The following is a 24,733-nucleotide window of genomic DNA, read 5'->3' on the forward strand; positions in this document are numbered from 1 at the left end:
TTCATATAAAGACCTTGTTAATGATCCCCACTCACTGTAGTTCATATACACTTGACAAAACAACACCAACTGCTTGCTCTATGCACCTCCAAGATGATCACTGCCATAATTATTCTAAACAAACTTTCAGGCTGTGATCAACCAGTTAACACTGTTTGAGAAAGCTGGCACCTTTCTATGATAGGAACATTTTGATGACTTATCCCTTCTTCCAATTACTCCTCACTTACCCTTTCACCCTGTAACCTGTACTGTAACCTCAAGGCAAAACACTTAGCACCAACAGAGACTGGACTTTTAAAGATGCCAATCAACAAAACCATTCTGACAACCAATTTGGTACACATTACCCAGTCTTTTTAAGGTCACTTCATTAACAGCATGTATGAATGAGCCTCACATTCATTTCACAAACAGAACTTTCAAATCACCCCCATTTAAAAAACAATGTTTTTCTGTGGCATCATATCACATATTCAAGGGACATAAATGCATGTATGAAATAGTCACTACAAGGTAAGTGCTTACTAAAAAGGCCTACTAATGGGTCACCAGTATGCAATTCAATGGCAGCTGCAGCTTCCACAAAGAAGAAAGTTTTATACAAAAATCAAAATCAGAAAAACTTATGGTAACTATCTACAATTTTTTATCAAACAGAATTCGTTCAGGGAAATAGTCCTATAAGAATCATTTCATTGCAACTGAATGACAAAGCTCTCCATTCTTGACTTGATGCCCTTTCATCCAGCTGTTTTTCATTTCTTTCCTGAAATGGGCACAGCATTTTAATCAGTCTGCCATTCCTGTAAGACAGAAGACACTGAATGGAAACTTCTACAGTCAGTGAAGATAGCAAGAAGATGTTTGCCTGGTGCACAAAATGAATCAGCTAATTTAGGCAATGAAGGAGACACAGAGCCATTTTGTCTGTTCCTTGCTAGTTTTATAGTTAAGTTTAATGGTGTTAAAGACACTTTTAGCATATCCCTTCTGTTTTTAACTATATCTTTTCTTTGAGAATGGTCCTAATACCAATACTACAGGGGGGAAAACTTGGGTGAATAAAGAAAGGGAAAATAATATTCTTTGGGGAAAGCGTTGTGCCAGATGCATGAAGGAAAATAAATGAAAAAAGCTTCTTTGCTTGTTCAGCAGCAGCCATGTCCAACTGCCAGCACAACACGCAACTGGCATCTGCCAGCAGATATGCTAGAGGAGTGGCACTTGCCCATCATTCTTGCCTTTAGGCTCTCTCAGAAGCCCTTTCCAGTTGTGTTCACTGTGGAATAAATAAAAATGCAATACTACATAATGCAGATCCATACAATATTTTATGAATAAAGTATGCACATCTTTCACCCAAAGGACACATTCTTCCCTTCAGAGATATAAATCAGTGCTATTTATATTTCAACTCACATTTAATGAAAACATCCCCAAACATGCTTTTTATCTGCACTCATATTGCTGCCAGAAAAGGAGGGGATGGGGTTAGAAAAGAAAGAGGAAAACTGTAGCATCAAGCAAAATGTCTAAAATAATTGATAAGAGATCTGAGGAAGAGAGGCAGCTTTCATAGATTTATGTTATTTTTGGCAAGAGAAAGGAGCTATCTACTAAACACTTGCTGAGTCATGCAATCAGATGCAGTTGTGCTGAGTCTTCAAGCCTGGGCTAATATTGGTGAAATGTTAGTTCAAAGTCAAAACCGGTATGAGTTGGCTACGGATCATCTGTGTGATTCAACATGCCTTCTGGAAAGAGTTAGCTTTTTCTTTGTGGGGTTACAACAAAATCAGCTCCAAAAATCCCTTCCTCAGCAGATGTTATAAAAGATGGTTTTGCAAAGCAAAATGTGTACTGTACTGAAAGTTTCCAGAAGAGACCAGGTCTGGTATTTTAACACACATACACACACATTTTAAAAGCTGAAATCCTTAAATGACCATGTATGAGATATTCATAGGCCAGTTTACTCCTTGATTAATATGGCAATAATCTGCTTATGCAGGCTAAAGAGCTATTCCCTTTCCTTTTGTGGAAATCCAGCTGAGCTCAAAATTTGAGTCCAACCACACAGATATTGCAGAATCAAGAGTTTAGGGTGGTTTCAAACACAAGGTTTACAAGTGTTTGGTTGGTCCGTGCTGCAGATGTAAACTTACCAAAATGATAATTAGCATTACAAATCTCTCTTTTCAGTATCATCAATAAACAGATATTTAAATTAAAAACAAGAAAGATGAACTAAACCTCAAGAATGAAAAATGCTCTTTAAAAAACACTCAAAGACTGCCAGAAAATTCAGTTTCGATATGGAAACTATGTTGCTTCAAGCTGACTAGCAATGATTGTTATACTCTGCAATGAGTGTCTTCTTCAATCCTCCTCTGTGATGCAAGTGCCGGGGGTGGGGAAGATTTACAAAGATAATCATCAATACTGCCAAAGCTGACAGAAGTGACTCATCTATATGTCATCTGCACAGAGTGTTAATGCAGATAGCCAATGTAAAATAACTCTGTTTCGCCAGGGTAACTCTTGATCCAGCAAGCAATCCACAGCCAGAAACCTGTTTACAAAGGCAAGGCAGCCTTTTTTTGAGTCTGTACTAAAGCTGTAAACCTTACTATAGGCAACCAATTTTGGTAAACAAGCTGATGTAAAATTAAAGGATGTGATCCCATCCCACACAACAATCAATGGAATGTACATTTCCTGAACAAAAATAATGGACCAAAAAATGGACCAAAAGCAAAATACCACACAGGCCATCAAAAATCCAGTATTTACAACACAGCTACCGTAGGTTACAGGCCAGCTACTACAGGCCAGGTTTACACAATGGACTGTCTTCTTGATTTGAAATTAGTGACAGCACAACTGAGAAGTTGAAGCCTAAAAGAATCAAGAAAGGTGTTCTAGACTCAATAAACTCCAAGCACTTACCTCTCTCCACCCACCTTTTGCTGCTGGCAATGAATAATCAGTTTTAGTAGTGTCCTTAAACTCTAATCGGGATTTGTATTTCATTTATTTTTACCCATCACTCAGAATAGAACCCAATGTATTTAAGAAGCTATCCATAAGAAGTGGTTACTCTAAAATTAAAATCCAAAACTTTATTAAAACATTGGGTCAAACTTCAGGCTTTTAGAAGCTTGACATGCTCTCCCTGTGCCCTTCCCCCTCTCCTTCCTCCACCATGCTGAGTTACTGATTCATTATGTGGCTTGGGGAAGGCCATTGCCTCTTTTCTGTGTATCCTTTCTGAGTTCCCTTTTCATCCCTCTGTTTTCTTTATTAGATGCCCAAATAGCCCTGAATAGCTCATTCTCATCAGAGGTTGGAAATTTAAGCTAGGTAAGTCATGGTTAGTACTTTGATATGAGACCACCAAGGAAGAATGGCATTGCTATGAAGAGGAAGGAAATGGCAAATCACTAATGCTCATCTCTTGCCTCGAAAACTACATGGTTCTGGGGTCACCATAAGTTGGTTGTGATCTGATGGCACACAATTGTCCTAATTGTTTCTTTTATTTTCTTCTTCCTCTAACTAATAGATCCCAAGTTTTGAACACAACAAAATGACTGCATGTGAAACCCATATACTTTGTGGGTTCCGATACCATTATGCAGCTCCTTGTACGAAGATTTTTAGGTCACTTAGACAAAATATCAGGGAATCTAAGGCAACAATAGCTGTCTCCCAAGTTGCTAAGGATAAACCCTATGCACAAGCAAAAATGGAATTTAATTTCAGGGTTAGGACCCTTGCCTCTTCTCAGTAGCCTGACTAGGTACAACAGATTTATTGAAGGGTTATTGTAAGAAGCCATCCCTCCCCAGTATAATTAGCTGTTCTATTCTCAGTCAATTATGAAAATAATTAAGGGGAAACATTGTTATTGTTGTTGTTGTTGTTGTTATTATTGCCAAACTGGATGTTTTTAAAATAGCCCAAAGTCTACATCTTGAATGGGTTGGCTGTGGGGTACAGTGGTAACATCATCGCTACACAACTTCAGTTTTTCCCTCAGCATTTTCTAGGAGGGCTTCTGTTACCTCTTCTCAAAAATGCGAGGAGAAGAAAAGACATAGAAAGCTGTTGTACTGCCTCAGTGTCTGAATATTGCCACACATTCTCCCAATGGCAAAGCCTTGGGATTCATTGGCAATGTAGTTCCTCTGGTTCCCAGGAGATTTGGACTATGAGCAAACCTAAGGCTTGCTCAGTTTGGGAAAGTGAGAGATAGTAGAGTAGCTGCCAGGAGATGCCGCAGACCAAGATTGATCCAGTGGGATACAACAGGGTAAAATATAGATCATCAGACTCAAAAATGTCAGCTTCAGAGCTTTCTACTTTTCTAAGGACAGTGCATTCTGGAACATATAAAAACTAGTGTGATAATGTCCTCTAGATTAGATCCAGATGGGCAGCCATGTTGGTCTGAAGCAGTAGAACAAAGCAGGAGTCAAAGCTTACATTCTGAATAAAACTTTGTTGGTCTTAAAGGTGTTACTTGGCTTCTGCTTTGTTCCTCTAGATTAGTTTAAGAAACTTTTGATATGACCTTACTGTGACGTGTTATCAATCAAACTAAAGTCCCTGCTCCTTTTTGTGTGTAAAACGCAATGAAGTTGCAGTCAACTTATGGCTACACCTTAGGGTTTTCAAGGCAAGAGGCATTCAGAGGTGGTCTGCCATTGCCAGTCTCTGCTTAGCAATCCTGGACTTCCTTGGTGGTCTCCCATGAGTCCCATCCAAGTACTAATCAGAGCTGATCTTGCTTAGTTTCCAAGCTCTGACAAGATTAGGCTAGCCTGAACTTAACCAAGCAAGGGCACATCTTTAAGAAATTAAAATTCAGCCTCTTTTAAAGGAAAGCAGGGTGGCTTTAATCTCTGTTTGCTGAACAAGTTGTATATAATCAGTTTGCATGAAATGACCATCCATAAATAAGAAATATGTCAATATTCAGATATCTTTTGAGCAAAAGTTTGTTGTTTCTTTAAGAAAAATATAGAGTTTTCTTCCTATTGCTTTCACACACTCAACTGTCAACAAACTGCAAAATATCTAACAGCTGTAACCCTGGGAAATGACTGAACAGTCTATCAGGATAAGTGATGTCAAAAGTTAGACAGGCTTTACTATATTAAGGCAGGAATGCCATTTTACTTCTTAACAAACTGCCAAAGAAAACAATATACTTCCAAGTTCAATATGTTCACAGGCTTGTGATACATTCACATGGTCTAGCAAGTTGGGCGATTCAGATTTTTTCAGATTCAGGGGGAAAAGCTTACTTTTCCACTGTGATGCCACAGTACGACTTGACCAATGAAATATTGACTCTACCCTCAAATACACAAGGGAAAAAATCCATAGAATAGGCCTGAAATTAGATACACCAACATCCACTAGAAATAACAGAAACGGGGCATCAGAGCCACATCAAATCCATCATGTAATTTCTTTAAAAAGCCATAGTTAAAAGTGAACAGCAAAGATCTTAAATACAATAAAAAGCATGCAGAAAGATTAAATAGAATGGGATGAACATACACAGTACAATAAAATAATAAACATAAAGATGTTAAACAATGTTTAATATTTGAGAACTGCATTTCTATTTCATGACCTACCTTATAAAATGGTATCAAGAGAAAAATAAAATTTCAAAAATTACTCACTTGGAATTGGCTACACAGGAGAATAGTTAATGCTTTATGTACACTTTGTATTTTTTTTAAAAAAGAAGAGTTGGATTTATACCCTGCCATTCACTTGGAGAGAGCAGTTTACAGTCTGCTTTCCATTCCCCTCCCCAGAAGAGACACCTTTGTGAGGTTGGTGGGACTGAGAGAGCTCTGACAGAAACTGCTCTTGAGAGAACAGCTCTGAGAGAACTATGACTGGTCCAAGGTCACCCAGCTGACTGCACATGGAGGAGTTGGGAATCAAACCTGGTTATCCAGATTAGAGTCTGTCACTCTTAACAACTACACCAAACTGGCTGTCCGGTTTTTTAATCAGTAATGGAACAATCTTAGTTTGTGCTATATACAGGATGGATTTTAAGAACTTACGTTCCTGTTTCAATAAATTGAAATTATGAAGAAGATATGACAGAAGCACAACTATCTATTGTTTCTCAACAATGGGGAAAGTACAGCCTGTTCTATTTTTTTTAATGATGAAGTAAATGAGGCAGGAAGAATATTCACAAACATCCAGAGAGGAGCTGGTGATAGCCAAGGTTGGATGTCATACTAGTTGCTGGTGTCATGACTTTGAATTTTTGGAGGCTTTACATGCAGATGGACACATGAAGTTGCCTTATACTGAATCAGACCATTAATGTTAGCACAGTCTACTTTGACTGGCAGCAGCTCTCTAGATACTTGGACAGAGGTCTTTCCTATCACCCACTAAATGACCCTTTTAACTAGATATGCTGGATATGGAACCTACAACCTTCTGTATGCAAAGTGGACAAGCCACAGATACTTCCCCAACAAGCTGAGGGAGAATACAATAAGTACAAATGATCACTAACTGGAGATTAAGGGGACAATGAAAAAATGGGACCTGGCACTATGCCCTATTGTTTCCAGAAATCATATATAAGAGAAGCTGCAAAGAGATTTGCCTCCAACCAAATCCAATTTTGAGTGCTTCTGGTAATAGTGCAGAAGGTTCTCAGCAGTCAATGCAGGATATCAATTTTGTTTTTGTTCCACAGTACTATATTGTTTGAGGCCCACTCACTTCAGCACTAGAAAGAAAATGCGAACTTTTGCCCTCTTAGTTTCTCTTTTGGCTGATGTCTTCCCTTGTGTTTGTCTGATCAGTTCATGTGGTTTTGCTTCCCTTCTAGAGCACTGTGGTTACAGTATTTGTGTGGCCAGAGGGGATTTGGCTTTTTTCCTCTGTGTACACAGTCTGTGGAAATAGCAAAGCAAATGTTGTGTGTTTATGCCTAAGGATGTTAATAGCCAGAAGTTTTGAAAACAAGCTGGTTTACTTTCAGAGGTACCTGGCACAAAACATGTGGAAATGATCTTGACCCTAAAACACAGCACCAGATCTTAGAAGTTTTCTTCTCAGATGTTTACCTCACAGTGGTTTAAGAAATCTAATGAAGTCAGACTTTTAAAAAATGTGCTAATATAAAAACGCCTTTTATTTCATGGATTCAGACGATGGTTTTCCTTTTCATATTTTTTTTAAATTGTGGAACTGTTTTCTAAACACATCAGAAGACCTTCCTCAAAGTACATAAAAGTAAAGAAACTGAGCAATGAAGTAGAAAAGGAAAGAGACTGCCAAGTAGGTAGGTAGGTAATTAGATTTCATGCCACAGCAGCATTTAGGTCATATTGAACAATACATTAAATCATGTTGCAAACAGCCACATCTACATTTAAATGATAATGCCCCCCTCCAAACCCCCCACAAACAAAACCTCTTTCACCTGTTAGCAATTTCCATTTAGTTTCAAGGTCTGAGACTGCCAAGGCAGAATGCAGTGAATTAATTACAAACAGTGAGCTGAATCTCACCATTTCATTCTGTAGCTGTTGGTATATTCCTTTGTTGCAAGGCACTAATAGATCAAAGAAGAGCATCATGCATCAAAGGAAGGTGTCTTGCACCAAAGGAACAATGCAGCCACTGATGGGGGGGAGAAGGAGGAGAAGAAGAAGGAGGAGGAGAAGATGATGATGATGGATTTATATCCTGCCCTATAATCTGAATCTCAGAGCAGTCACAATCTCCTTTACCTTCTTCCCCTTCCCCCCACCAGACACCCTGTGAGGTAGTGGAGCTAAGAGAGCTCTTACAGCAGCTACCCTTTCAAGGACAACTCCTGTGAGAGTTATGGCTGAGTTATTCCAGCAGCCACAAGTGGAGGAGTACAGAATCAAACCTGATTCTCTCAGATAAGAATCCACGCACTTAACCACTACACTGAACTAGCTCTCAAAAGGATAGGATTCAACCCCAGGTGCATAGCTGTAGTGATGTCTGTGCACATGATTAGCTGTATTTCCTAATTCAATACTCCATATCATCTGGACATTTATGTCTGTAAATATAATATGGCTATTTAGCAATAGCATAAATGTTGCATCTGTGAAGGAGAACTGATCATGTCCTATTGAGCAAAAATAATAAAAAAAAATCTTTACCAGGAAGACACCTACTTCATAACCATAGGAAAAGAAAATGTATAATCCACTCCATGTGGGATTGGGGAGCTGGTCAAGTCAGACATGAGCAATCACTATCTTTAACCTCACTTCTCCAAGAGTCATTTTAAAGGTCTGACTTTGGAAAATGAAATATATTTTCTATATCTATTCAAATATTTTACTGGATATGAAACACAAAGAGTCTAAGTGCAAACAGGTCATCTTTTATATAATTAAGCCCAAAATATCTATTAATAAATGATATACTGAGAATTCCTGAGGGAGGGGAGGGATGATCTATACAGCCCTCCAAGGTGAATACCTTTAGCTATGCACACGCTGCTTATATATAGCATGATATAGAAAACGTGATCATTTTCAGCTGTAGCCTTCTAGGTGGGAGGTTTGCTCACTTTTGTTTGTTTTGGCCCATTAAGCAGCCATTATGTAATCACAGAATGTGCCTTGTATTCATTATGGCTTCATTCAGTTTACTTTTGCTCAAAGGAACAGAAAAAGCTAACCTGAATTTTGGAAATACTGGTGTTCTGTCTAACTGGTTATATATTAAGACAATTGTCCATCCTAAATCTTTTTATAGTATAGATTTTATCTTCTGTGTTGGAACTTTTATAATCTTGTTGTTTTTTTACTTGGTCTGTGACCGTAAATGAACTGACTGACTGAAGACTTACTGATGATTGACTTGCTGCATATTCTTTACTATTTGCAAAGCCTTGAAGTGAAATCCTGGCTACTTGGTTACTTATATAAATGAAAACATGTCTTGCCTTCTTATACATAAAAAAGCTTTTACAGTTTTCAAATTGGTGCTGCTACAAAATAGTTATTAGCTTCTTTTGGCTACCCCAACCATGAAGCTGTATTTCTTCGTTCCATGTTATTTAAATCTTGAACTAACATTAATGTTTCTGAGAAGCTTGGATTCTCTCTCATCTACATTTTCACCACGGCTGCCAATCATATACCAGGACTCCATATATCTTGTTTCAGGTTAATACCATGTCACAATCAAGAATCCAAAATATTAGAGTTGCCAGCCTCCAAGTGAGGCCTGCCAATCTCCTGCTTTTATAGATGATCTCCAGCTGGCAGCGATCAGCTCCCCTGGAGAAAATGGCTGCTTTGAAGGACGGACTCTATGGCATTGACAATGCTGAGGCCCCTCCCCAAAACCCACACTCTCCACACCCAAAGTCTCCAGGTATTTTCCAACACAGAAATGGCAACCCTAATCCGAATATTGACAATCTATAGGATAATGTGCCATTATTTCCCTGCCCAGCCCTCATAACAAACCACAGTCAATCAATGCTTGAATTGTACTCCGCTTTGTCATGCTACCCAAATGCAAGCTGCTTAATAAATTATGGTTTATTGACAGGGACCAACCTGAGATTCTAAACAACAGTTTTTATTTGACTTGCTAACTGTAGTCAGTATTAACTCCCGTTTTTCATTATTCATAAATCCCTGTTTCCTCACTACCACTCTCAGGGTGATAACAGACAGGCAGTTTGGGGCAGCTGGGAGGTGTTCCAAATTGGGACAGTTCAAAAAGAGCCATCCAAAAGCCTCCACACACTCCCCAGCGAAGCACCTGCATCCTGTCCGCCATGTGCCAGATGCAGAGGTGCCTCAGAAGCCACACCACTCTTTCTTCCTCCAACAAGTTAAGCACTCATGCGCTGAAGTTTTTAAGGGGGGGGGGGAGGTGGAAGCAGCTTGGCACTTTCACATAGTCAAGTCATCTTGCATCCACCATTCCACTTCCAGATGCCTACTTGGCAACTGGCTGTCGGCTTAGAAATTTGCTATTACTTCAGAAGTGGTAGCTTTTCAAGCCGGCCTGTGGAGGCCAGAGGATGAGGTGAGTGCGGGACAGGGATGGGTGGCAGATGTTTCCGTGTGGAAGGATTTTTTGAGTCGATTTCAGAGCCGTCTCTGAGTTGGCCCAAAAGTGCCGGTCTGTAATCACCCTCAGATTCCTAGACAGAGTAGGGATGAGAATGAACCGAATTATGAACCAAAGTTTGTCATGAACCAAGCCCAAGCTTCTCAGTTCACTTGTGAGTCGAGCTGTGGTGGTGCAGCTTGCAAAAGCTGTTTAAAGGGAATCCTTTAAATGGCTTTTGCAAGTGTGCTGCATCATGAACCACAAACCTCAAACCAGTTTGTGAAGTGGGGGAGATTCATCCCAGTTTGTGAGAGTCCACAAACCCTGAACCTCCACAAACTTCCATTTTCCTGATTTGGGCCCACTCCTCATACAGAGTCAGCTGCACAGAGCAGCAGAGAAGCCACACTTCCAACATTTGTCTGTTTATGGTGCTTTCTCTGGACAACACCTTCTTCCTTCACTCCATGTTCCCCATCACTGTTAGTGATATCTCATCAAAAAGACACTACATACAGTTACTGTACATCTCCTAAAGAAATATTTGAAAGTGCAGCAGGACAAAAGACTTCACTTAATCACATGATTTAATTCACTTACCAACAGGCATAATTGTTCAACGGAAAAAACACTGTTACAAACTGAAGTAATTCACAACCTACCACCCTATTTTCCATAGAGAGATTCCTCCTTCAAACATCTTTTTACATTCCAAGAGGGAGGACGCATAGTGGCTATTCCTTGCAATCAAGTCATTGCTGTTCCAGTATTAGCAGCATGCAGAATAACAAGGAAGTTCCACACACTAGCGTATATTGTGCCACAATATAATATACAAACCAGATTTTCCCATCTGCACAAGAGATTTTGTTCTAATTATGAATCCTTTTCCCCTCCCCTCCGACATAAGCTAAGATATACCTTCAGTCTGAACTGGTCAACACTAGTATGTCTTTTGACCAGACTAGCTGCCCAATGAAAAAAGAAATCCACAATGATGTAATGTCACTAATGTTGGCAATACATTTAAAAACCACAACCACAGCTAACAGTTCAGAGCCTGACAATCAGAATGATACTTCGCAACACACAACAAACCACACTCTGTTTTTTATTTTCATTTTCCCTCCTTACAGGTTGTGTATTGTAAATAGGCTTCCCAACCCTCCCGCCCTGGCGGGGGTCCCCAGGATTTCCACCCTTTTCCCCCGCTCCCCAAAAAAACGGAAGCGGGGGGAGGGGGGAAATGGCGCCGGGGAACATGGCGAGCCACCGCATCCCAGAGCAGGCGAGGCCACTGCGCCGCTGCTGCCCCCTCCCTGCCCACCGCAGCTGCTCCTCCGAGATGAGCCCAGGCTGAGCCCATCTCGGAGGAGCAGCCAAGAGGCGGCAGCAGCACAGGGGAGGGCGAGGCAGGCCAGGAGCATGGCGAGCGGCGAATCTGGGCCCTTCTAGGACCCGGACTCACGGCTCGCCACGCCCCCGGCCCGCCTCCACCCCCCCTCCGATTCCACCCCAGAGGCAGAGCGGAGCCGGCGAGGCCGCCGCGCCGCTGCTGCCTCTTCTCCACTCGCCGTGGCTGCTCCTCCAAGATGGGCTCAGGCTGAGCCCATCTCGGAGGAGCAGCCACGGCAAGCGGAGAAGAGGCGGCAGCGGCCTCGCCCGCTCTGAGACAGGGCGGCTCACCGTTTCCCTCCCCTCCCCCCTAGCTCCACCCCAGTGTCTCCTGGCTCCACCCCCAAAGTCCCCAGGTATTTCTGGGGTTGGACTTGGGAACCCTAATTGTAAAATTTTGTGCCTGCCAGCAGTGATTAGAAATGGTAAAGGAAGTGGGCCATGGATCTGTGTTAGAGGACCTACTCTGTTTGCACAAAGTTCCAGGTTCAGCCTCTGGCATCTCCAGTTAAAAGAATTAGGAAGCAGGTGATGTGAAAGACCTCTACCTGAGATCCTGAAGAAATGTTGCCAGTCAGAGTAAACAGTATTGATCTTGATAGCCTAACAGTATGACTCAGAATAAGGTGGCTTTATGTATTTCTGTGGTACCGATAAATAAACACTCTCATTACTTTGGTTATAGCTTCTCATACTGAAAGTTCCCATTCAGTGTGTTTTCAAAAGACCCCAGGTTCAATCCCTGACATGTCTAGTTAAAAGATCTTAGGCTTTGGTGAGCTGCTGCAGCCAACTGGAAAAGTCCACTGATTAAATAGACCAATTGGCCACTTCAGTATGCCTATTAGCGCTGTCATTTTTGCTACTTCCTCCCAGCTCCAGTTTTTCTCTTATATTGTTTTCCAAAATTACTATTTTTCCTTTCTCCCTTTCAAACGAATTCCACATTGTTAGCTAATAAAGAAGCCTCATGTCCTCAGAGTTCTCGTTCAAATTATCTAATTTTACTATATATCTTCATGACTGCTAGGTCAGCATAACCATATGGAAACAGCAAAGGGAAATCCCAATTTAATAGATGTGGTTCTCATTTACACAATTTTTCCCCCATGGAAAAAAATAGGTAGATCAGTAGAAACCAGTTCATGCTACTGGTGCCGCCAATTTTAATACCTTATTTAACTTCCTATCTTGTTTAGGAAAGCAGCCTGTCCTAAGACAGAAGTACTTTATTTAAAGGAAAATTGCATGCACATGTCTGCAAAAAAAGCTGCTTTAGAAACGTCAGCAACATGGAATCCTACAACAAATGTTCATGTGTTGTTTTATTTTGTAACCAGAGACATTTATGAGCCTTACAAGGTCTGACCCAATAAGTAACAGAATAGTGTCATCTCCATCTCTGAATAGCCTGCCCAAAGAAGAAAATACTTCTTTCTTCAGAAACATAATTGTGAGATGGTATAGTCAACTATCAACAGACACTTAAAAGGGCACACGAAATTCCAAAAAATGAGACCACACTGAATTCAAATGCATCAGACTAGACTAAAAATAACTGAGTCCATGGAACAAATATTTTGTCACCTTCCTCTGCAGCCTCCTCCTATTCTTCCCCTACACTCCAAAAAGCCACTCTTCCGGGGGGGGGGGGGACACTAAGGAACAGAATAGCATGCAGCATAAGCAATGGCAATGAGAAAAGGGAAGCAACAGAAATTACTCCCTGTGCATATATGAACAAAGGACAATTTTTGAGGGCTGCAACTGGAAGGAAAACCTGCCCCCCCCCCCATTTGTGCAAGAGTTTGCATAACAGTTGGGAAGCGATTTCTGCCACTACCACCATGCCTTCCCTAAGAATCTTCAGTCATCAGAAGCTTCAAGGAATTCAGAGAGGTTAGTAAAGAAGTAGGCAAATATTACTGCCACACACACTGTTTTGTTCTTAGTTCTCTAGATCCAGCTTTTTATTATATGGATGCTTAAGTGACTAAACAAAACTTGTTAAACAATATTAAAGATGGGCTATAAATAAAAGCTCTCTGGGGTTTGTTTTTTGCTCTGACATCAGAGTGTGTGAAAGAAATCATGAAATATATACATCTCTTCAGAATATGCATCCACTGGAACAACTGTACACACACTCTAATACTTCCTACAGCACATCGTTTTCCTCTATCCAAAAACAATACATAAAATTATTCAGGAAACAATGCTTAAAAGGAAATGGCTGCACTCAGCCACTGTGTGTATTCATCAGTTCACTTCCTCTGTTAATCCTTGCCAAAACTCTAGCTTGCAGCAGTGTCCAGAACAGAAATCTCAGTGAATTCCCTTTGTTTTCTACATATAACAAGTTTTCACTTCTATATCCTCCCCTTCTTCCCAGCCAAGTACAAATAAGATGAAGATAATTCTCATCAGACCACCAGCAAATACACTCAGAGCTTACCCATAAAACCATTCAAAACTTTCTCCAATCCTCTGAACACCCACTTGGTCATCTAATGGAGTATCCAGTCATATGGTAGAACTGATATATGGAAGCACAATCACCACATTTTGTTCATACATATTTCTCCATGATTAAACTGAAGGGAATTCAATCCTAATCAGTCTATGTGAAGCATGGGAAAGAGTGAAAAGGGACCACACAATAAGCATTCAATTCACTCAGAACTGTAGCCATCAAAATCATTGCAAAATCAGGGGAAGACTATGCTCAGTCTTCAGGAGAAAATGCAGTGCTTTCTTTGTAGAAAAGACTCAGCAGGAACTCATCTGCATATTAGACCACACTCCCTGATATCACCATTGTTTCACACAGGGGGGGGGTTGTAGGAAAAGCCCAGCAGAAACTTATTTGCACATCAGGCCACACTCCTTGACCCCAAGCCAACTGGAACTGTGTTCCTGTGCATTCCTGCTCAAAAAAGGCCCTGAGAAAATGGACAGCATCCTTCTTTTAAGGTAGTCTGCATGCACTTTAAGCATTGTATGAACAAGTAAAACAATGTGGTGCAGGAAATATTCCTACAAATGACACAGTGAAAAGGCAGGTATTTACTTCAATAAATTATTGCATTCATTCATACACAGCCCACACTTGTGTCTGTCAAACATGTGGATTAAGGTGGGTCAAAGTATCTTGCCACATGTACTGTGAGGATTGATGATCTTAACATGTTGACTGTAATCTCCTAACAGTCGAATGACATGTTCAACAAATAGCAGAGCCTTTCCTGGATTACATTCTTGAGTCCATACCTCTAGTTCAGACAGACTACTACAATGCATTTTATGCCCAAAATACTATTTGTAAATGTCAGCTAGTGCAAAACAATGCAGCCAGCTCATGTCTACTATGAGCAAGTGTGGACATGTTACATCTCTGATTCAACAATTATTCTGGCTTCCTATTTGTTTCCAGGCCAGGTGTGAATTGCTGCTGTTGGATTTTAAAGATCGAAATGGCCTTAGTCAGTCTATCTCAGTGAGTATACACAGACCTCCCTTCCCATGTACTGAGATCATATTAAAGCTCCATCTTGCTGAAAGGCCAAGCTGAGCTCCACATGAAGCAGGGCTTTTCCCACAGTTCCCCCACTGTTCTGGAATTCTTTGTCCAAAAAAGTTTGACTGTCCCCATCTCTACAGCCATTCAGCCAAAAATGTAAACTTTCCCCTATCTTCCAAGGCTTTTAATCTGAGCTGTTGACTTAACTTTTATGACCTACTTGTTTTATTCTGTCACTTTCAACTGAATACTAGAACATATCTGTTAATTATGTCTTTGCTATGACTTTTTAGTATTGAATTTTAATATTTTAATTATATCTTCTGTACATTACTAGGAAGTGTTAGAAAAACTGCTAAAAGATTGAGTAGAACAAACAAGCATCCCCCTTTGTGCTGTATTGGTTTAGAGGTGTGAGAAATTCTGGGCTTGTGCCTTTGTAAACCCTGCCAAGGAAGATGGGGGTGGCTGCATCTTTAGAATTTTGGCAAAAGGTCACAGCTCAGTGTGCTCAGATCCGGATAGCCCAAGCTAGCCTGATCTCATCAGATCTTGGAAGTTAAGCAGAATTGGATCTGGTTAGTACTTGGATGGGAAACCACCAAGGAAATCCATGGTTGCTTCACAGAGGCAGGTAATGGCAAACCACCTCTGACTGCGTTTTCCCTTGAAAACCCTACTGGATCACCATAAGTTGAGTGCAACTTTTCAGCACTTCCCACAACCACTGCTCAATGAGAGGCCACAAGATTTATATTCATACAGAAAGTCATATGGAATCTGTTTAGTAAAATGTAAACTGTATATATGATAAAAGCTACACTACAGATTTCTCCGCTGGCTAAAATGCTGACAATGGACTGAAATCTAAATTCAGTTATTTTGCTTTAGAGAAGGATTGCAACTCCAGGAAGAGCACCTACACATTATTTACTCGTGTTTAAATGATACATTGTAGATGTAATTTCTTCTTAAATATGGGTATCCCTTTCTATACTAAAAGCATGCATGTATGATCTCCTAATCTACATGTATATAAACTCAATTATATATTGAGCAGTTTTGCAACTATATATTGAGCAGCCATATAAAGAGCAGAGTCTCTCTCTATACAAACACACACACACAGAGCAAAACTGGTATCATCACTCTGTACATCACTTCAAAGTTACACATTAGGTACCCTTTGCCTGTTCAGCCAAAACGTTTATTCAGCACAGCCGTATGAGAATGACTGAGTAGTTATGACAGCCAAGTAGCAATATGGGATTTGAAAAACTGGCTAAGGATTTGTGTGTGTCCCCATTTCACCAAACCCATATGCAATGGAAAACAAAACAGCATTTGGTCCTTTACAAATGCCAAACTATATAACACAACATGCACACCTGCAGTGTATTAAAGGGAGGTTTTGAAATACCACAAATACAGTGGCAAAGCAACTGACCACATGAAAACCAGAGAGCACTCTAGGGCATAAACAAACATTCTTGCTACATTTTGGAGGAAAAAAAATCAAACACATGCCAGAAGATGCAGTCCAAAGAAACTGAGCTGTATCTTAATTGTGCATTTCCCTTCCAAGGTTGAATTAGGGCACATCTGCACAGCAACTGTCTGTGCTCCCAGGTGGATGCTGTAATGTATAAAGAGGAAAAAGAACCTTCTTGGAAAAGATGTGATCCTTCATATGAAAAAGGAACTGCAGACAGTGAAGAAGTCTTTTTTATACCCTGGATTTATACCCTGTCCATCACTTGGAGTCTCCGAGCAGCTTACAGTCTCCTTTCCCTTCCCTTCCCCACAAAAGATACCCTGTGAGGTCGGTGGGGCTAAGAAAGCTCTCCAAGAAATGTTCTTTCCGGAATAACTCCGCAAAAGTTATGACTGACCCAAGGTCATACTAGCGGTGCAAGTGGAGTGGGGAATCAAACTCGGTTCTCCCAGATTAGAGTCTGTGCAGTTAGCCACTAGCCATGCTGATAGCCTTTTACTGCAGGGTATTCTATTAGAGAGTATAAAGCTCTCAAAATGTGAAAAGTTCAACTGTGCCCTTAACTCTACCATTCTTTTCTTGTCTGTTCTGGATGTACCCTCACAATTAAAATATGAGAGTAACATATATAGCAGCCAAGTGCAGACCCAGCCAACTGATCCATTTTCTTTTTTAAAAAAATAAAGAGCTCCTTTGCATATTAGGCCACAGACCCCTGATGCAGCCAATCCTCCAAGAGCTTACAGGGTTCTTAATACAGAGCCTACTGTAAGCTCTTGGAGTACTGGCTACATCAGGGAGGTGTGGCCTAATATGCAAATGAGCTCCTGCTACAAAATGAGCCATATATATTTGTCAAGAGTACAGTTTTTTTTTAAACACAAGTCAAATTAGATATTTAAAATACAATGTAAGAATACAGAGAGGCATAACTGTTTTATTGATTTTTTCTTAATATGTGCTTTTAGGGTTACCAGCCTCCACTTTTACAAGTGATCTCCAGACAACAGAAATCAATTCACTGGGAGAACATGGCTACTTTAGAGAGCTGGCTTTATGTCATTGTACCCTGATGAGGTCGCCCCTCCCCAAACCCTATTCTCCCTAGGCTCTGCCCCCAAAATCTGCAGGTATTTCCCAACCTAGAGCTGGCAACCTTAACTATAGTTAATACTGGTCTGCAAGTAATTATAGTTTTCTTCAAGTTCATTATTTTCTGGTAAAATCATTTACATAAAGAATATGTGTATATTGGTTGCACATTACAGTTGCCAATCTCCAGGTGTTATCTGGAAATCTCCCACTATTACAACTGACATGAGATTTTGTATATTGTTATTGCTGGTCAATTGACCATAATAAATTAGATTGGACAATTGACCTTCAGGTGACATAGATCAGTTTGCCTGGAGAAAATGCCTGCTTTGAAATTCGGACCCTATGGCATTATACCCTATTAAAGCCCCTCCTCAAACCCCACCCTCCTCAGGCTCCACTCCCAAAATCTCTAAGTATTTCATAACCTGGAACCAGTGACCCTACACACAGTAGATGTATCAGCACTGACTCACCTGAGTGTCTATTTTTATTAGTGCTATATCTGCTTTCTCATCAATATCTTTAATTTTAGCTTCATATGTGACACCATTCTTCAGTTCCACTTTCACTCTGTGCTTATTGGTGACCACATGGGCATTTGTAACTATTAATCCATCTTCAGAAACAATGAAACCTGAGCCACTGGCAACAGAAACTTCCCTCTTTGAAAACGGCAATCTGAAAGACATGACATTTGTATATCAAGAAGCACAGCAGTTTCCAAACATCAGAAAATGAAAAGCAATAATTGGCTTTGTGATGCGTTAGGAAATTAGCTACACAGTACCTTTCACAATACATGCATTACCACATGAAATTAAAAATCTGGCTATTTTTAAAAGTGTAGCAAGTAATGCTATTTATATATAAAACAGCCTATGCATAAACCAGTATTTTCACAGCACCATTAAAAATCCACACAATCTCCAGGAAAAAAATAATGTCTGAATATCTTGTTTACTTGCGAAATAATTCAATGTGAACCACAGCCGGCGCTATCTTCTCTACTACGTCTGCAATAAAGTTGTATTTGTGCCGCAAGCTATTTGGATCTTCCTGGCCTGAAGAACAAAACAAAAAAACATTTGCCATAATTCATCAGAAAGAGTACAAACAGTTTCAAAATATTCATATGAAAAATTGTGATTTATTAAAACTCACAACAAAGCCCAAGAGATCACAAGAGTTCTCTGTATTATAAACACAGAATTTTGATTTATTAGAACTTAAAATAAAGCTCAAAAGGCCACAGTGGTTTTGTTCTTCAGAGGGTTTTTAATTGCTAGCATTGGGGGAAAGATACTCAGATGGCAAACAGTGAAATGCCTCTGCACAGACTAACAAATGATCCACTGCACACAGTAAGCTGCCATCTGGCAGGGCATTTTTACTCACGAGGCTTAATGTGGCTCTTGTTCAGCTGATTTGAAATAAAACAGACACTGGATAGAGAAGTTCATATGCATTACAGATGCTTCTTGCCAGCATCCTCTTCAACAATAACATCATTGATCACGTGTGTCTGTGTGTGTTTGAAGTCCCGTCAGGTTGCTTCCAACTTATGGCATCCTTATAAATTGATGACCCCTACCACATCCTATTGTTAACAGCCCTGCTCAGGACTTGCAAACTGAGGGGCATGGCTTCCTTTATAACGTCAAGCCACCTCCTGTTGAGTCTTCCACTTTTCCTGATGCCTTCAACTTTTCCTAGCATTATTGTTTTTTCCTAGCATTTCTCATTATGTAACCAAAGTATAATACCTCAGTTTAGACATTTTAGCTTCTAGGAGAGATCAGGATCATATTCACACACCACAAATTATATATATGTTAACTTTGGACATGAATGCAGCCTATTTGCCGTGTTCATATTACCTCCCTATTCTTTCCTTGCACATGGGACATGAGTTAAACCTTTAATCAAACTCCCAATCTGTTGTGGTGACATTTGAATACAGGTGCTGGAACAAACTGGAGTTTTCTTTGCTAAAACATAGAATTATAGGGATTCTTAATCTGGACTCCAAAGACTCCCAAGGGGCCAGTGAACTTGAATGGGGTGGGGGGGGGGGGGAGATTACATATTTATTTTCACTAACCTCTAACTGAAATTTAGCATTTCCTTCAATTATGAATGTAGGCAACAAACCGCAGTGATACTAGCAGTACCTGTGACTTCGTCACCAATAGAACTCACAGATATTTTCATGTTACATAACAGTTGTTGCAGATACCTTAAATATGATTTATACTCATCACTTTGAAAGGGTCCATAGGCTTCGCCAGACTACCAAAGGGGTCCATAGCACAAAAAAGGTTAAGAATTCTGGTGCAGAGCAAAGAAACTCCAGTTTTCCCTAGCACCTATATTTGTAATATCACATCAAATGGGTATTGATTCAATAGCCAATATCCTGGTTCCAAAAGCAGGACATTTTAAATTATCCATATCAAGAAAAGATCAGGAAAGAGCACACAAACACACACACTAAACTATGGTCATACCCAGCCCATCGTGAAGAGATTATCATGTCATTTGAATGCAACCAGTAACATAAGCAATGACACAAAGAGAGAAATTCACCTTAGGTATGAAATGATTAACTGTTCCTTTGCCAGAGGCTGAGCATATTTCAGAGAGCTCTGAGAGAGAGTGGATAAGAAGTGCTATAAGGGTGAGGTTTGGCTTTCTAAACAGCTGGGGAAGTTGCTGAGAATTTCTGAGTTAGTGTGACTGTGTGATTGCTGAAAATTCTGAGTTTGTGGTTGCTGGGGAACTGCTGTTTGTTTGGTTTGAGTGGGTTGAAGGTGATTGTTGCTGATTGATTAGGAGTGGCTGTGTTCATGGGCAGAGTGAGGCCCAACCCTCTTTGCATTATTAAGCTGCACCTTGCCAGAGGTGAGAGCTAAAGGGCTCTTGGCCTGTGGCTCTTAGCCTGGGGGCTGTGTAAGGACCAGGAACCCAGATCTCTATTTTCCTTGTGTTCCCAATAAGGTAAGTAGACCCTCCAGAAGAAAAGCCACATAAACAAATAGGATTTAAAAGGGGACTGTATATTTTTAAAAATCTATCATGAAGGTAGAATGCCAGCAAGGGGGTGGGGGCTTTCCAGTGTTTTGCACAGAGTGTCACATGTATGACTATTTGCCCACAGGACAGAAGTCTTGGGTGTGTGCTCAATGCAAGCAGCTCCTGGTCCTCAGGGAACGAGTTAATACTCTTGAGGCCGACTGATCTGGAGAAGCAGAGACAGTCAGGCACTCGGAGAAGACTCTCGGGGACGTATTAGATGAGCCCCACTCTGAAAATGGCCAGGGACCATGAGGGTCAAGAGGGAACAGGGCACCGTGCTGAGGATAAGGGGAATGCGCCCTCAGAAGGGACCTCTTCTTCAGTTGGTGAGCGGGTATCCTTTCGCGCCAATGAACCATCCCCGGGCAACAGCCAGGAAGGTCAGAGCACCTGCTCCGGCTGCAACGCCACTGAGGATGTTCTCCGTAGCCGAGAACGAAACGTCTGGAAGAAAAACTTTCTCCAGTAGAACACGGCACTTGAGCCCGAAAGATTTTACAAACCCTAAAGATGAGGTTCAATGTGGACAAGTGCACAGTAATGCACATTGGGGCCAAGAATCCCAGCTACAAATACAAGTTGATGGGGTGTGAACTGGCAGAGACTGACCAAGAGCGAGATCTTGGGGTCGTGGTGGATAACTCACTGAAAATGTCAAGACAGTGTGCGATTGCAATAAAAAAGGCCAACGCCATGCTGGGAATTATTCAGAAGGGAATTGAAAACAAATCAGCCAGTATCATAATGCCCCTGTATAAATTGATGGTGCGATCTCATTTGGAATACTGTGTACAATTCTGGTCACCGCACCTCAAGAAGAGTATTATAGCATTGGAAAAAGTCCAGAAAAGGGCAACTAGAATGACTGAAGGTATGGAACATTTTCCCTATGAAGAAAGGTTAAAACACTTGGGGCTCTTTAGCTTGGAGAAACGTCAACTGCGGAGTGACATGATAGAGGTTTACAAGATTATGCATGGGATGGAGAAAGTAGAGAAAGAAGTACTTTTCTCCCTTTCTCACAATACAAGAACTCGTGGGTATTCAATGAAATTGCTGAGCAGCTGGGTTAAAACAGATAAAAGGAAGTACTTCTTCACCCAAAGGGTGATTAACATGTGGAATTCACTGCCACAGGAGGTGGTGGCGGCTACAAGCATAGCCAGCTTCAAGAGGAGATTGGATAAAAATATGGAGCAGAGGTCCATCAGTGGCTATTAGCCACAGTATATTATTGCAACTGTCTGGGGGCAGTGATGCTCTGTATTGTTGGTGCTTGGGAGGGGAAAGGACTTCTAGACCCACTTGGTGTTTTGGGGTTTTTTGGCCATTGTGTGACACAGAGTATCGGACTGGATGGGCTATTGGCCTGATCCAACATGGCTTCTCTTATGTTCTTATTTTCACTGTTGATTGAGACAGATGGATATTCCTTCCCCATACTGAAGAATACTCACCCAAGTATGCAGAGGAATTCTACACACCACTCCAACATTAATATTGTTGACATTTTAAAGATATTTCATCCCTGTATCTGCTACTCACATCTATTTAGGACAAAGACCATCAGCAATCTGACATGGAAAACCAGGTTCAGCAGAGGACCTTAATGAACTACTCCATTTTTTGAAATTACAAGCTACTTTATATTTTCCTATGGCCCTTATTAATGTCTTACCATCCACTTCAGAACAACTAAGATTTCCCTTCACCACCACCACCCCAATTAATCTGAACTAGCAGAGGTCTAATGATGCCCATATTACCAAAGCCTCTGCAGAATTAGCATGAGACAGAGAGAGAGGGCCAGATGGTCTTCTTGCAATGTTGCCTAGTCCATTTTAACTGGAGTTTATCATGTCCCTTGGTTTAAGGTATACCTCTGCTGAACCTTTTGTTTTTATACCAGAGCTAAGCTTTGTAAATGTTTAATTTCCTGCTGTGGCCTTTAGTAACAGACTACTTGAATTTATGCTAGTGATCCTAAACCATATGAAAGGAGTACAGAGGAGAGCTTTGGTTCAATAGGAGAACCAGTGATTTGCATGCAGAATATCCCAGATTCAATCCTTTACATCTTCAGTTAAACAAATTCAGATAATAGGATGAGAAAAGCCTTTGCCTGCCTGAGACTCTGGAGAGCTCCTGCCTGTCACAGTAAAGAATGCTGAGCTAAATGGATCCCAATGATGTCAGTATAATGCTGTTTCATATGTTCATGGCCATTTTTCTAGCAGCTATACATACAGCTACACAACCCCCAAAATCCTGCAGTGAATAATAGCAAGCCCTAAATAAACTGATACACAAGGTAGTTATTTCAAAACTTCAAATCATCAACTTCCTCAATTTTGAACCCATTTGTAATTCATATTTCAAGAAATTAGGTATACTTTCCTCATCCAGTCTACATGGTGTATGAAATGTTTTCTCCTGAAACTGCCATGTTATAATTAATATAACTGTTCTCATAATTAAAATAATTGTTCTGATGTTATTATGCAGAGAAGGAAAACATGAAGCAGCTTCTCTGCACACTGCTCTTCTAGTACTCTAATACTGCTTTTGAGAGTCCTTTTTGTTACAAATGAATTTGATGGAAGAATTATACAAGGCCATGTGTAGAATGGCCAGTACAATAGATTCTCAGTTTGTTCAGTCAAACGGAATACTTAAGAACATAACATAAGAGAAGCCATGTTGGATCAGCCCAATGGCCCACCCAGTCCAACACTCTGTGTCACACAGTGGCCAAAAAAACCAGGTGTCATCAAGAGGTTAATCAGAGGGGCCAGGACACTAGACGCCCTTCCACTGTTGCCCCCCACAAGCATCAAGAATACAGAGCATCACTGCCCCAGATGGAGAGTTCCATCAATACCCTGTGGCTAACAGTCACTGATGGACCTCTGTTTGTTCATAATTAACTGTTCATAATTAACTGTCTTTATAAACTATACACTTCCCCAGAAGAATGTTTCTAAGTAGAAAGCATTAAACAATTTGAATACTATGTTTGAACCTTAGCAATGAACTCATAAATGCAAGAAATGTCAGAGTAGCTGTTGTATAATATGATTTTGCAACAGATGTTGAAATTTTTAATAGAAAACATCTTACTTCCTTGTAAACAGAAAGCTAATAAGTATCACTTGGGCTTTCACAGCAAAACTGTTTAAAGCAGTTGAAAACAATTAAGAATAAGTCCCAAAGGTCATCACACTTCCTATAAGTCTCTTCCTGAAAACAAATTACAGAACCTCCTGTAGACACAGCACCATGTTTTATGGGGACACACACCATTGCTCAGAGTCCTCACACTATGGGAAAAATTGCTGCTGCATGCTGCTGGCCCTCTTCAGTGTGTATTTGCCATACCAGACCAGAACTGGGGGAATAGGAAAACAGGGAGAAAGACTGGCAAAAGCACATAGGAATTTGCTTTTTCACCTGCTCAGCTGTAAAAACTTTTATCTAATTTAACAAATGCTACCCATCCGTTTTGGTATATCCCAGCAGAATTTATGCTGGCCTAGGGAAAGGAGAGGTGTAGACAGACCTCCACAGACCTCAGTTTAAGACTCTTTGTCATCCCCAGTCATGTTGCCTTTCCTTCCCCTCATTTCCTTCATAAGATTTTGCCAAAATAATCCTATAGGCTATCTTTGCTGCCCTCCTCTGGACACGTTCCAGCTTGTCTATAATTTTCTGAAGTTGTGGTGCCCAACACTGAACATGATACACTAGGTGAGGTCTAACCAGAGCAGAGCAAAGCCATGTCATCACTTCTCGTGATCTGGACACTATACTTCTGTTGATACAGTCCAAAATCGCATTTGCCTTTTTAGTTACTGCATCACAATGCTGACTCATGTTTAGGTATGGTCTGCTAAGACTCCTAGGTCTTTTTTGCACATATGCAACCTCATCACTGTAACCTACATATAAGAGTGAGGATCTATTATTATTGCCTGGAGACACCTTGTCTTTCAAACAAACCCCGGCACCTGATGGTTGTATTGTGA

The 24,733-nt window shown here is 40.6% G+C and overlaps 1 protein-coding gene across 1 annotated transcript in view; it reads right to left on the bottom strand.

The window, feature by feature from the left end:
- The window catches only part of HTRA1 (HtrA serine peptidase 1), a 62,504-nt gene that overhangs the window by 11,069 nt on the left and 26,702 nt on the right, over positions 1–24,733 (bottom strand). Inside the window, exons 2-3 of the mRNA XM_060241475.1 lie at positions 18,595–18,694; positions 18,107–18,311 (exon numbers count right to left, since the gene is read on the bottom strand). Of these exons, the coding sequence (XP_060097458.1) occupies positions 18,107–18,311; positions 18,595–18,694 (305 nt within the window). The remainder of the gene's footprint in view (positions 1–18,106; positions 18,312–18,594; positions 18,695–24,733) is intronic.

The sequence above is a fragment of the Heteronotia binoei genome, chromosome 6 (assembly GCF_032191835.1).
Source record: "Heteronotia binoei isolate CCM8104 ecotype False Entrance Well chromosome 6, APGP_CSIRO_Hbin_v1, whole genome shotgun sequence".
NCBI classification, from domain to species: domain Eukaryota; kingdom Metazoa; phylum Chordata; class Lepidosauria; order Squamata; family Gekkonidae; genus Heteronotia; species Heteronotia binoei.